At 60.9% G+C, this 13401-nt stretch overlaps 1 protein-coding gene across 1 annotated transcript; it reads right to left on the reverse strand.

The window, feature by feature from the left end:
• Positions 1–415: 415 nt before the first annotated feature.
• On the reverse strand, positions 416–13195 carry KIAA0100 (KIAA0100 ortholog). Its single transcript, XM_031060665.1, has 38 exons — positions 13072–13195; positions 12756–12802; positions 12316–12478; positions 12118–12236; positions 11713–11773; positions 11304–11502; positions 11019–11142; positions 10542–10666; positions 10389–10456; positions 10147–10295; positions 9806–9924; positions 9446–9609; positions 9073–9337; positions 8747–8952; positions 7596–8592; positions 7178–7369; positions 6892–7094; positions 6697–6815; positions 6402–6622; positions 6104–6294; positions 5924–6023; positions 5648–5850; positions 5057–5351; positions 4779–4936; positions 4482–4688; positions 4271–4370; positions 3894–4076; positions 3600–3721; positions 3368–3523; positions 3173–3294; positions 2722–2902; positions 2559–2645; positions 2348–2458; positions 2127–2262; positions 1795–1919; positions 1347–1448; positions 1132–1266; positions 416–975 (listed from the first exon to the last, which is right to left on the reverse strand). Exons 4-38 carry the CDS (start codon positions 12219–12221, stop codon positions 793–795), a joined length of 6213 nt encoding a protein of 2070 aa, XP_030916525.1. The 5' UTR covers positions 12222–12236; positions 12316–12478; positions 12756–12802; positions 13072–13195; the 3' UTR covers positions 416–792.
• Positions 13196–13401: the final 206 nt, after the last annotated feature.

Genomic DNA, 13401 nt, shown 5'->3' on the forward strand with positions numbered 1-13401 from the left:
TGCACGGTGACGCCCAGCCGTGACCGATCCCCCCCTATCTGGGACCCCCACTACACACCTGGGGGTTGCTCACCCACCCGTGACTGATCCCACCCGTACCCCAGGACCCCCGGGACTGATCCCAGCCCCTCTCCGGGAGCCCTCATTGCACACTCCGGGTCTCCTCCTTCAACCTTTCCTTCTCTCTCTGAGTGCTGCAGCCCTGAGGGGGTGCCTGCAGTCCCTGCTGAGCCCCGGCATGGCCCTGGGCTCACCGAGAGGACTGCAGGGGGGTAAAGGCACAGGCTGAGCCCAGGGGTGCCCTGAGCAACTGCTGGGGGAGGGCAAGGGGTGAAACCCCCAAGGATGGGGGCTGCCAGGCTGAGATGGAGCATGGTGCTGAGCCCAGCACTGCAGGGTGAGGCACTGCCCCGAGCCTGTTCCAAATTAAAAACTCTTTATTAAACTCTCTCCCGTTCCCCTTTTTCCCAGCCTGGAGCGATCCTGCTGCTTCACCAGGCCCAGGGGCTGGGCCCAGCACCCGCACAGCAGGGAGGGGGGGAAGCTCCCAGGGGCCCTTGGCACGAGGGTTCTGCACCCCATAAAGCAGCCCCGGAGCACCCTGTGCCCCACATGCCCGTGCTGCTCCACCCCTGCCCCACAACAACGGGGCTACCGAGGGCCTGCATGTGGCTGAGCCCTCCTCGGGCACCACTGAGCAGCACAGCCCCCCCTTCACCTCTGGGGTGTCCCCCCAGGTTGGGGGGGAGCACGGGCACCCCAAGTCCCTTCCCGGCCTGCCGGGTGCTGCCGTCATTTGCGCCTGCCGAAGATCGACTTCTTGCTGGGGTTCTTCTCGCCCACGCTCAGCCCGATGAGCAGCCGAGCCTTCTCGTCCTCCTCCTGCTGCTGGATGGTCCCGTCGGATTTGTTCTCCAGCTTCCCCCGGGCCTCCGCGCCCGCCGCCGGCTTCAGGCGCAGTTTCTCCTTGATCACCTGGCCCGGAGTCAGGGGGCTCAGCCACACCCCAGGTGACAGCCTGAGCCAGTGCAGCTGCTCCCCACGCTGGGGAACGTGCCACCCACCCTGGGGTCACCACCTCCATCCTGGGCAGAGCAGCTCTGGCAGCCTCAGGGATGTGGTCCCACGTACCTGTGCCACCAAGGCTTTGCGGCTGTCCCTCTTCACCGCCATGGCAAAGTCCAGCCATGTCCATGTGTTGTTGTGGTACTCCAGGCATGGCAGCACCAGGTTCAGGTCACCCCAGTCCACGCTGTTCTTCTCCCCCTGTGTGACAGAGATGTCAGGCAGTGTGGGGACGATGGCCCAGACCACCCCAAGCACACCCTGTCCCACTGGTCCCACACCTTGTAGCTGACACAGAGTGGCACCTGCGGGATCTTGATGTAGATGAAGGAGTTGTTCATGGCTGCACGCTCCTTCATCTTGTCGATGTCATCCACGGGATGCTGGGGACAGAGCAGAAGCCATGAGCAGAAGGGAAGGAGAAGGGACACAGCCAGGAACCAGCAGGGAAGGGACAGCCGGGCACTAGGCCACAGCATTGCTTCATCAGGGAGAGGTGAGAGCTGCTCTGGCACGGTGCTGGAAAAATGAGATACAGGGATCACATCAAGCGTGCAGGCGCCTGGTTGTAAAGGATGCAAATCCTCATGGTGGGAGGGAGCAGGAGAAAGCAGACAAGCGTAGGAGGGAAGTGTGGGAGGACATGGCTACCCAGCCCTGCAGTTAAGGAAAACAGACTGGCACCACAGCAGGGCTCTCAGATTCCCCCCTCACGGCAGCAGGAGGTACCTCAGGTGCTTTTCGGAACGATCTTCTGACCCCTGATGTCCGGTTCAGTCCCTGAGCAACTCCCTTCCCTGAGCCCAGCGAGTCATCGGCCCCGATCAGCTGCCGTGGCTTCACCACGGGGATCCCTGGGGCAAACAGGGTGCAAGGTGGTGTCCAGCCAGGGGTTAGCCACGACCCCAACCCTCCCACCATCTCCCTGTCCACAGGGGAGACCACAAATCCCTGTTCCTCAGCTCATGGCTGGACAGCAGCTGCCCACAAGCATAATCCTGGCTGTGCAGCCAGAGCAGCTCAAGGACATCCAGAGAGGAGGGTGATCATGAGCCTCTCACCTGTTGTCACCAGCTTGGACTTATCTTCCTCATCCCCCACCTCCTCCTCCTCCACATTACGGCCAGGGAAGAAGAAACCCATCATTCTGTGGAAGAACTGGTGGGTGAGCTGGATGGTGAGAGGCACCACGTTCACCTGTGGGGAAGTGACATGTCAGAGCCAGGCACACACTGCCTGTGCCCCACAGAGACCCTGGCACCTCCCAGCCGAGCCCTGGCACCTCAAAATGCTCCTTGATGGAGATGCCTCCCACGGGAGGCCGGACCTTGCTGAAAATCCTCAGGGCCAGCTGCCGGCCGGACTGGCAGGAGCTCTGGGGACGCAGCACCACCTGCAGGGAAGAGGATGGGTGGCTGAGGTGAGGACAGGCCACTCTGCCCACACCACGTGGGTCCCCAGGATGCAGAGCTGCTCCCCAAGCTGCCACTTGCCTTGTACACAGCGTTGGGCAGCAGGTTGTTCATGGTCACCCAGCCCAGTTCCAGCAGATGCTCAGCCGTGTCATCAGACTTGTTGACCTGTGCAGACAAAGCCATCAGCTCCCAATGTCCCCATCCCCAGCTCAGGGGCTGTGGGCACTGTCCAACTCCACACCTTGCTGTAGAGGAAACGCTGGAGCTCCAGCTCAGCAATGCCCAGCTGCCCATCCTCCTCTGTCAGGCGCCAGCGTGCCTGGGCAAAGTAGAACTCAGTCCTGCGTGCCACACTCACGTCCTCCGGCTGCTTTCGCAGCTCCATCTTGTTGGCTCGCTGCAGCTGGAAGTCCTTGAAGCACCTGCAGCACAGAGGAGAGAGCTGAGATGTGGGAGTCCTAGATACAATGCTGGGGAAAGCTGAGATCATAGAATCAGAATGATTTGGGTTGGACACCTCCCACTGTCACAGTTTGCTCCAAGCCCCATCCAGCCTATCCTTGAATACCACCAGAGATGGGGCAGCCACAGCTTCTCTGGGCAACCTGTGCCAGTGCCTCACTGGGAAGAATTTCTCCCTCATATCCAATCCAAACCCAGTCTCAGTTTAAAGCCATTCCCCCTTGTCCTACCTGATCAGTATGTTCAGCTCCTCACTCTCCAGCTGCAGGTCAGCTTTTTCCTGGCTCAGCTGCTGCTGCAGCCGGTGGTTCAGATCAAGCAGGACCTCGTTTTTGCTGTCATCCTTCAAGGACTGAAGGACAGACAACCCTCAGCACCCTCTGCCCCGGAGTGGGGAGCCCAGGGAGCCAGGGATGTGGGCTCACCTTCATGTTGGAGTACATCTGCTTCTCCAGCTGCCGGATCTGGGCCACGTGCTGTCTCACAGCCTCCTGCAGGTGTAGGATACTGCTGCGCTGCTCCTCAGGGTTGCTGGAGATCTCCAGCTGGAAACGCACCCGCTGCTTCTTCTCACTGTGCTCCTGGACACAGAACAGGGCAAGGTTAGGACTGCCAGGGTGCAGTGAGTGGCACAGACACCTGGAGCCCCGTGGGTACCTTGCGTTTGGGCTCCACGTGCAGCAGCAGGTTGTTGACTATGTCGAGGATCATTGCATACTGTGCGGGGTTGGTGGAGATCTCCAGGTCGTGGTGGATCAGGGTGAAGGTGTCCACAGCTCCTGCAGGGACACAAAGGGCAAGTGGGGCCTCAGCATGGCCAGAAATGTGTTGGGGATCCCTCCTGTATGCAGCCCTCTGACCTCAGCAGGGCCAAAAGAGATCACCCCTGGAGTTAGCCATGGGTCAGCCCAGAGCTCTAACCCCCACAGCACACTGCCTGGCTGCACCCACCCTCCTGCTTCTTCAGCAGATCCTCCTTCTCCTGGTTGGCAGGGGTCTCAGGGGGCTTTATCTGCGTGGCCAGCTCGGGGTCGATGTCGTGGCTGTAGCTGATGTAGTACATGCGGCAGCTGCAGCGAGAGATGATCCTCTGCACCTGCTGGGTCTGCTGGGCTTCCGAGGGCTGATTCCAGTCTGGGGACAGGCAGAGGGACCACAGTCAGACTGCAGTGTCCCAGCACAGTGGGACTGCACAGTGCAGGGCTTGGAGCATCAGCCACCTCCTGGAGCCACACAGGGACAGGACAGGCGCTCTCAGCTCTATCAGCCTTGGGGTCACACCCGAGTGGGACTGGGGTAGGCACAGCAGCCAGGGCTGTGGGCAGTACCTGTGGTGGTGCTGACCATGCCTCCCACTGCCTGCCCGCTCTCCATCAGCTCCTGCACCGAGTCCAGGCTCCGCTGACGATGCTCCTCAATATTTTTCACCTGGAGAAGCAAGGAGGCACTGCTGGCTGTCCCCACTTTCCCTGGTTTGGTTTGGCCAGGACACTGACAGCACTGCCTGTCCCCCATGTAGCTCACCCACCACACGCTCACCTCTAGCCAGAGCTGGCCATGCTCCCCCTCAGAGGGGCTGCTCTCTGTTGTGGCAAAGTACTGCATGCCATCCAGCAAACATGTCCAGGATGTCTTCTGCTTCAGAGTGTCCCCGTACCAGGCAGGGTGGTGCTGGCACTGCAGCAGCTGTGCCTTCGCAGCAGACACGATCACACAGCCCTCTGTCTCTGCACCACGCAGAACCATCTGTGGAGGGAAAGACCCCAGGGGTCTGACGGATCTTTCTGGGGCAGGCACAGCCCCTGTCAGAGCCAGGCTGTGGGGACAGGCAGGTACCTGGCAGTTGACCAGCTCAATGAGGCAGTTGCGGTTGTAGATGTCGTCGGTCTGGCAGGCGGCGATGCCGCAGAGCTGCTCGCTGGCCCCCGACTCCTCTTCTGTGAAAACCACAAACTTGTCCGTCTCCTCAATGAGCTTCTGCAGCATGTAGGCTCCTGGGGAAGGAGAAAGGTCAGTGCAAAGCTGTGGGGGGATGTCACAAATATACAGAATGAAAACAGGCACAGCTTTGAGCTGTGGGCTTCCCCTTGCTCCTCTCTCCCCACTGTGCTCACCCCCTGAGGAGGCTCTCTCAGGACGGCCACTGGTGATGGGAGCGGTCACTCTGGCAGGGATGGAGTGAGCAGAGAGTGGGCCACGTTTCAGCTTCTTGGCCTGCAGCTGTGTGTCGATCTTCAGCCCCTTCAGGGCCTCGGTGGACAGGTTCCGCTTGAGCACAGCCGCTTTCTTGTAGCCATCGTAGAGGCCGAAGGCGATGTCCCGGTTCGTGGTGGTCCAGGACGCCCGCAGGTCCACCAAGTGCAGCTGATGCGTGTGGAAACCGTCGTCCCCATCACGCAGGGGCAGCTCCTGGGCACAGAGGGACAGTGCCTCAGCACAGCAAAGCCACCCCTGGTCCTGCCCAGTGGCCTCATGCACTGGGATTATGAGCCCTGCCAGCCTTTCAGGCAGAGCTTGGGGATTAGAGCCCAGATCACCCCAGTGACCACAGCATGGGCACTAAATCAGGTGCTTGGATTGGAGGCCCTGAAATTCTCTCTTCCCCAGACAAATCCCTTCCCCATTGCATCCAACAACCAACATCCCCTTGTCCTGGAGTTGCCACCAGGCCAGCACAAGCTGCTGTGCCCTGTTTGCAGTGGTACCTCCTCAGCCGTGCGGTTGCTGTGCCGCTGGTAGGTGAGGGAGGACAGGCTCAGCAGGTGGGTTTTCTTCACCAGAGTGTCGAGCTGGTGGTCAGCATTCTCATCACAAGTGGAGGCCATGAGGTGCACGGTGACCTGGCTCAGGTCACTCACCATCTGTGTGATGCTCCACTCCGAAATGAGGCGTCTCATCACCGTGCCAGCTGGGGGACAGGGACAGGGGTCAGCCAGGGCCCTGCTGTGCCTGCAACTGCTGCTGGCAGGATTCCCACTCACCTTGTGGGATGAGCCTCTGTGTGCCCCGAGTGAAGATGTGTCCCTGGCAGCATTCCACCTGGATCCCCCGCTGCTGGGCAAAGGAGGCCCAGTAATGCACCTTGAGAGGGAGCAGAGAGCAGAGCTGAGAGTCCAGCAGAGGCAGAGCAGGGAGGAAACACTCGATTCCCTGGGAATTACCTGCAGCCGAGGGAAGAGTGCAGTATAGGACAACTGCTTGTAGTGCTGTCCCAGCTTCTTCTTGCTGGGTTTCATGTTGTTGAAGAGCTTCCCACGGCAGATGGGCCGTGTCACGCTGGTCCACGTGGCCCAAAAATTCTGCATCCAGCGGAGGGTGCTGCTGTAGAGCAGGATCCGGGGCTGGGAGTACTCTGAGAATATACCCACCATCAGCCAGCACCATGGGGCCAGGACCCAACCCACAACAAGTATGCCCTGCCCTATCCCCACAAGGGATCCCCAGGATGCTGTCAGCCACCTTTACTGGGTTGTGTCAGGTCCATCCGGATGGAGAGGTTGAGGTTCTCGGAGCGGAAGGCACGGTAGGAGTCATACTGCTGCCCCACTGGCACCTCGGGCAGGAACTCGGGGGAGCGCAGCACCACGCCGTGGTGGTCATGGGGGTTCCCATGGCACAGCCACTGCAGGTCCAGTGTCATGCACAGGTCAGGCAGGTGCAGGAAGCAGCAGTCGTCATATCTGAATGTAGAAAGAGACCCCAGTCACCCTCCAGCACTGGTGAGGGCCCCCCATGCTCGTGGCCCCACACTCACTTGGAGGCTGTCCGGACATTGATATCCAGGTTGCCCTTGAAGACAAACTGCCCGGGCTTCCAGTGGAAGGAGAGTTGGCTCCACTCCCAGTGCATGTTCTCTGTAGTGTTGTAGGGGTCCTGCAAGGCAGGTGTGAGGAGAGGCAGGTGTGAGCTGACCCCACACCATGCTGTTCCCCAGTCCAGAAGCACCCACCTCGGTGGCCAGCTGGTGCAGGTTGGCCTGTTCAATGTCCATGTGCCAGTTTCCATGGAAGAGAAGGCGGCTCTTGTCCCACCAGGGCAATGGGGCACTGGGGTCCTCTGAGGGCTTGGTGAGGAGATCCACACACTGGCCGATGAGGGTCCAGGCTGGGTCCCAGCAGGGCCCCCACACGATGGTGTACTGGGAGATCACAGCTGGGAACACAGAGGTTGGCTCTTGGCAGCCATTTGCCCTGTCCCTACCCCACCAGAGACCCCCACATCCCTCCAGGTCTTACAGTGAAAGTCATGGTAGAACTTCAAGGGTGGCATGTTCCTCTCCACCGTGGCATCGCCCCAGGGCAGCCCCAGCTTCAGGAGCTGGCGGCGCCGGGAGCAGGCCTGGCCACACTGCTCAGCCCCAAGCAGCCGGCCCGAGAGCTGCCAGTTCCGGATCTCAAACAGGTACCGGGGGTAGTCACGGATCCGCACTGCAGGGGGAGGAAGGGCTGAGGGATGGGGCAGCAGAGAGACAGGCAGCCCCCCACTCTGGGACACAGTAGGAGCCATCATCCTGTCACATCTCTGCTTCCTTCCCACTCCCTTTGAATTTCCAAAAATCGTCTTCCCTCCCTGGTTACACACCACGTGGTGCCAGGCCAGGCCACACAGCCATCATGCTGTCCTCCAACGGCACCCTCCCACAAAGCAACTCACCAAAGAAGCTGCCAACTGTGCCCTTCATCATGCGGCACCACTGCGTGACCATCTCCAGACCCTCTGGGGGGAACGGGCTGACGTCATCCATGTCCCTCATCTGCTCCAACACACGCTCCGTGCCATGGAAGGACTCATCAGCCATGGCCACCAGCTCCAGGTGGGCCAGGGTCCAGGTGAGGAGGGCCCTCCTCATGGGCGTGTTGGCGTAGAGGCGCCGCGAGCGCTGGATGTAGATCTCGATGTTCTTCTTCTCCAGCGAGGCGTAGAGCTCCTCGATCTTGCGGGCAGGCAGCAGCTCCCCATGCTGCTTGCGCAGCGCGGCCACCTTGGCGTCCAGCAGCTGCAGGCGCTTGGCGCTCTCCTTGCTCTCGTCCTTCATCAGCTCGTAGTTGTCTCGCAACTTGACCTCAAAGACGTCATCCAGGAAGACCCAGGAGAAGTGGGTGACTTTGAGCAGGAGGTCGGGGGGCAGGGCCGTGCTGGAGGGGCGCCCGGGTCGGTGCAGGCCCTTCAGCCATTTCTGCACGCCCACGGCAGCGTCCAGCGTGCGGGAGAAGTCGTACTGGTAGGGGAACTCGATGGTCACGCTGGCGAAGGAGAAGGCCCAGCCGCGGTTGCGGAGGGTGCGCAGGGTGGGGAAGGCGTCGCGGTGCCGGACGACCTCCTCCAGCTCCGGCAGCAGCTTCACCTCCACCTCCTTGAAGCTGAAGATGCTGTGTCCATACAAGCCAGCGGCCAGCTCGGGGCAGCTCAGCTCCAGGGACAGCGACAGGAGTCTTTTGGGAGGGGGCCCTTTTGGCTGGAGGGGTGCTAGTGACTCAGTAGGGGTGGCTGGGTGGGACACGGGGCTCTCTGGGGGCAGGGAGGGAAGCGTCCTGTGGCCGAGGGCGCTGCGCAAGGCCTCGTGGCACTGCAGGGTGGCCAGGGTGTGATGGTACAGGTGCATGTGGTCAGGTGGGCTCCACAGCACTGCCAGCCCCTCGCCGCACTGCACCTGCACCAGAGAGAGTGAGCAGGCACCACGTCACTGCCAGGGCCAGCACAGAACAGCCCCGTCCTCCCCACAGCACCTTTCGTGCCAGCCAATCCTCCCCGTGCCCCATCTACCCCAGAACAGGACAAAGCAGTGGCCCAACAGCCAAACCAACCTCCAGGGAGCGGATGCTGCTGTGGTAGGTGACAGAGAGCACAGAGACATTGGCCACCGGGTTGGGGATGGCAGGAGCTTTGCAGCACGGCTGCATCTTCTCAGTGATGCTCTTCACCAAGGCCAGCACCATGCCCTGGACGCTGAGCGTGCAGCTCTCAGCACTTCCCAGGACAGTCAGCGTGTCCAGCCGCAGCTCCAGGGCACCTGGAGAGACAGCATGTCAGTGCTGGAGGCACAGAGGAGGCACAGCACAACATGCCAGGTTCATCTGACTGCGGGGTTATTCCAGGACAGCCATCTGGGATCAGTTTGGATGCTACTTACCCACTACAGCTGAGAGTGTGAACAGGTTCACATCCTCCACCTTCAGATCCACCTTCCAGAGCAGCCCCCAGGGCTCACTGGAGGCAGAGGGTGGCTGCTTGGCAAGTTCAGCCCCACCAGGCTTTGGGCAGAACAGGGGCAGGACCCTGGCCAGGCACTCAGTGCAGGTGTCAGATGATTCCACTTGCAGCCCCCGGATGGTGCAATCCAGGAAGAGTGTATCTGACTGGGCACTGGACATGCCCAGGGGCTGGTTGTAGCTGCCCTGCAGGACAAACAGAATGATCACTCTCAGGCTGCAGGACATCCCTGTGCCACCTACATGGAGTCTGAGACTGAAAGCCATCCCTTGGTCCCTCAGCTCGCCCCTCACCTGGAGGTTGAAGGAGTCGAGGATGAGGGCCTCTCCCCACACGTGCATGTTGGGGGGATGTGGGGCACGCTGGATGTGGGAGTCGTTGCCCACTCGCCAGCACAGGTGGTCCACGGCCACCACTGCTCGCTGGTGCACGCTCTGCGGCCGCAGGTGCTGGTAGTCTGTGGGCACAGAGGAGGGGGGAACTGCAGGCAAGGCTCACACAAACATGGGCACCCCAGACACAACCAGGCAGGGATCCACAGCCCCTGCCCACACACACACACACACGGGCAGCACCACCTTCTCCATTCCCACCCTGCTGCCTCTCTGTCAGACCCCAAGAAGAGCCCAGCACCTCCCTGATCCAGCCTGTACCTGCAGAGATGGAGTTGAAGCCCAAGGCGAAGGGTGGCGTGTCCCCCAGCTGCACGGACACATTGACGTTGGACAGCGAGGCACACAGGATGATGGGTGCTAGGATTTGGGGATAGCTCCTGCACAGGACAAGCAGGATGGGCTGTTACTGGGAGCCTGGCAGGGAGCAGGCCCAGAGGGATGTCCTCTCTGCAGGGGCTCCCTGATCACCTCCTGACCAACCTCCCCACCCCACAGGTGGTGCACAGATAAGGTGCTGAGTGCCCAGGCACCATGCCAGAGCATGGCCAGCAAGAGGAAACAAGCTGTGATACCAGCAGCTGCACTGAGGCCAAGTTTACCTTCCCTTGTGCCCTTGGCTGGGGACAGGCACCGCCTGGCACCTGTATTCCTGTGCCAACAGCCCCAGCCAGTGCGAAAACTCTTGGTGACGGTAGTGGATGATGCAGGTGTTGAGCAGCACAGCAGCCGAGAGGTCAATGGCTGTGACCTAGAGCAGGGAAAGGGCCAGGTGGCAAAAAACTCGTGCCAGGAGCCAAACCAGCCACCCCCAGGGGACAGAGTGTGCCCAGCGCTCGCTCACCTGCACACTGGTCTTCAGGGAGTTGAGGCACACGATGCGCTGGCGGCTCTGGGACAGGAGAAGGCCATCTGGGGGGACACAGGAGCACAAATGAGGGGTGGCAGAGGGCAGTGATGGCAGCCCTGTCCCATCAATGCCCTCCAAGCTACTTGCCCTCCAGCTGGAGGTCTACACTCATTTGGTCCAGGTCTGAGGTGGGCGTGAAGTTGCGCAATGGGATTTGCTCCTCCTCACGCTGATATAGAAACTGCAGCAGCTTCAGGCTCCAGGTGAGGTGCCTGGAAGACACAGGGAGTCACTGCCAGGAGGGAACTGCACTGTCACGTCCTCCATCTCCCTGTCTCTCATCAGCAGCTGACCAGCATGCTGGCATGGACAAACACAGCAGCCCAGCTGCAGCACAGCCCAGTGCTCTCATCCCATCGCCTGAGGATCCTGTCAGCTGTCCTGCTGGAGAACCAGCTCACATGCCTTCCTCCCTCCCCAAGAGCCCAGCTCAGTCCTTCCCACTGGAGCGGGCTCTAGGACTCACTCTCTGCAGTCTAGCAGAGCCAAAGGAGAAGAAGGGAACGGCACAGTTGTCCCTAGGTCCATGTCCCCAGCATTACTTTGACTCAGACAGCCCCTCACCTCTTCTGGCTGTTCATGGACAGCACCATGCTGGTGTTCTCCAGCTTCATCTCCACCCTCCTGGGGATGAGCTTCAGTGTGTCCCTGCTCAGCACAGACAGGGATTTCGAGGGCTCCCCTGGGCCTGGAGAAGGACAGAGAGAGTCACGGGAAGGACCTGCCCAAACCCCCACACTCAGGAGTGAGAGGGAGTGATCCCACAGCCAAACACCTCTGGCTCCAGTGCAACCATGGGGGCCACCAGCCCCTGCCCTGCCCCAAACTTGTTCCTGTCCTTGTCCTGACCTGTGCTAGGCTCTTCCCCCACGCTGCTGTGCTGGGCCCCAGCAGTGACGTGGTGCAGGAGGGGGCTGCAGAACAGCCCCTCGTGCAGCTCTGCCTGCAGCGTGCGGACGCAGAGCCGGACGCCCACCAGGCGCCGCTTGCTGCTGATCTCCAGCGACAGGGAGAGCGCCAGGGCCAGCTCTGCCAGGCACGTGTCATCCTGTGCACAGGGGACACAGCAGGGAGCACACAGGGAGTCACACACTGCCCTCCCAGCGCCTGCTGCAGGTGGAGAGCTGGGCACAGCAGACAGCCCAGCACCTGGCAGCATCACCCAGCCTCGGGGACACCTGGGACAGGTCCTCAGCGTGTCCCAGAGAGGCAGTGCCCAGGTTCCAAGTGTGGCATTTCTCCCTCCTCCAGCACTCACCAGCTGGCTGCTCCGGAGCACTTTGCTGTTCACCTTTGTCAGGCTCACCTCGCACGTCAGGCTGGGGAGAGCAGAGAACAGAAGGAGGATGTGGGTCTTGCTGCTGCCAAAACAAGTTCCTGCCCTCTTTCCTGTGGGACACAGGGACCCTCAGGTCCCTGCTCCAAGTGCTCCCGAAAGCAGAGCATGCCCTAACTCCATGCACGCCACATTATTGAGAGAACGCACAACTCAAGCTTCCTGTGACAGGAAAAGGAACCAGGCCAGCCTCAGAGGAGGTTAATGCGTCACACCACAGGTGACATGGGATGCTGCTGAGTGGGACAGAGAGAGGACACACACAAGGCTGGGCTCAGAGGAGCTTCCCTGCCCTGGAAGCAGACAGGGGTACGAGCACAGCATTACCTCTTCCCATTGCCATTGAGGAGGAGACGTGTCTGGCTGGCCTGGATGTGCCAGAGAGACTCTGAGGTGGCCACGTGCAGAACCATGATGTTGATGGAATCCATGTGGATGGAAAAGAGCTGGGGGGAAGGTGCTGCTGTGAGGGATACCCGACAGCAGTGCAGCCCACAGCAGCCTCTCACCGAGCCAGTGCCTCACCTGGCTAAGGAGCCTCAGCAGGGAGGGTTTAAGGGTCAGCTCTGTCCTGCTTTCATTTCCATCAGCTTCTCTGGGAGCCTCCGGGACAGACGGCTGGAACCCAGGGCCTTTCTGGAGATCCGTGCGGATTCGCACCTCGCCAAAACACAGCTCAAAGTAGCGCCTGGGGAGCAACAGCACAGGCAGCTCTGACAAGAGCTCACACTTGGCACGCCTGGCCCTGCCACCAGGGATTCCCCCTACCCCAGGGATGTGCAGGACCAGCACAAGGGCACCCACAAGACACCATCACCTCCAAGCGTGGGTCACTCCCTCACAGAGCTGACCACAGGGCAATAAGGATGGCAGAAAGGTGTAAAGGCAGCAGGATGGCAAGCAGGGCGAGGGGTGAGGCAGACCCCCAAAGGGAGCAGGCAGGGAGCTGGGGTGGGGGCACGTACGGCAGCTCCCGGCTCAGTTTGCTGGAGATCCAGACGTTGTCGATCTCCTGTAGGGACACACAGCTAGGTCAGAGAAGAAACAACTTGGCTCTGCCTTGTGATGCTCATCTCAACATTCCCACTCCACTCCCAGTGCCTGGGATCATGCAAGGAGCAGCCAAAACCCCAAGTCTGGCCATAGAAGGAAGGGCCTGGCACCAGCCATGAGGGTGCTCAACATGAGAGTGGCTCCATGGATTTGCTGCCAGCCTGGAAGTGACAGCAACCACCCTCCCTGCCTTGTCTGGCAGCGACCACCCCTTGCCCAGGTACCCACCACAGTCTGCTGCTCCCGCTGGAACTTGAGGCTGATGTTCTGGGCCCAGAAGAAGCCAAAGGAGCCGATCTTCAGCTCTGCATGAAGCTTCTGCCGGCACCAGGTGACAGCCAGGCGACATGCCAGCCATCTGTGGGGACAGGGGAAGGCCAGGGTCAGCCTCCCCACTGGGGCTGGGGTCTAGGGATGCTCTTCATCCTCTGAGCACCAGCTCCAGTACCCACAGCTGCAGAGGAGCTCCAAAGGACTCACGGTGGGGAACAGACCCTGCAGGACCACCCCCAACAATCCCTGAGAGCCCCCTCCCAAGACCAGACACCTCCACACCCC

This window comes from Geospiza fortis, unplaced genomic scaffold (assembly GCF_000277835.1).
Source record: "Geospiza fortis unplaced genomic scaffold, GeoFor_1.0 scaffold425, whole genome shotgun sequence".
Taxonomy (NCBI): Eukaryota; Metazoa; Chordata; class Aves; order Passeriformes; family Thraupidae; genus Geospiza; species Geospiza fortis.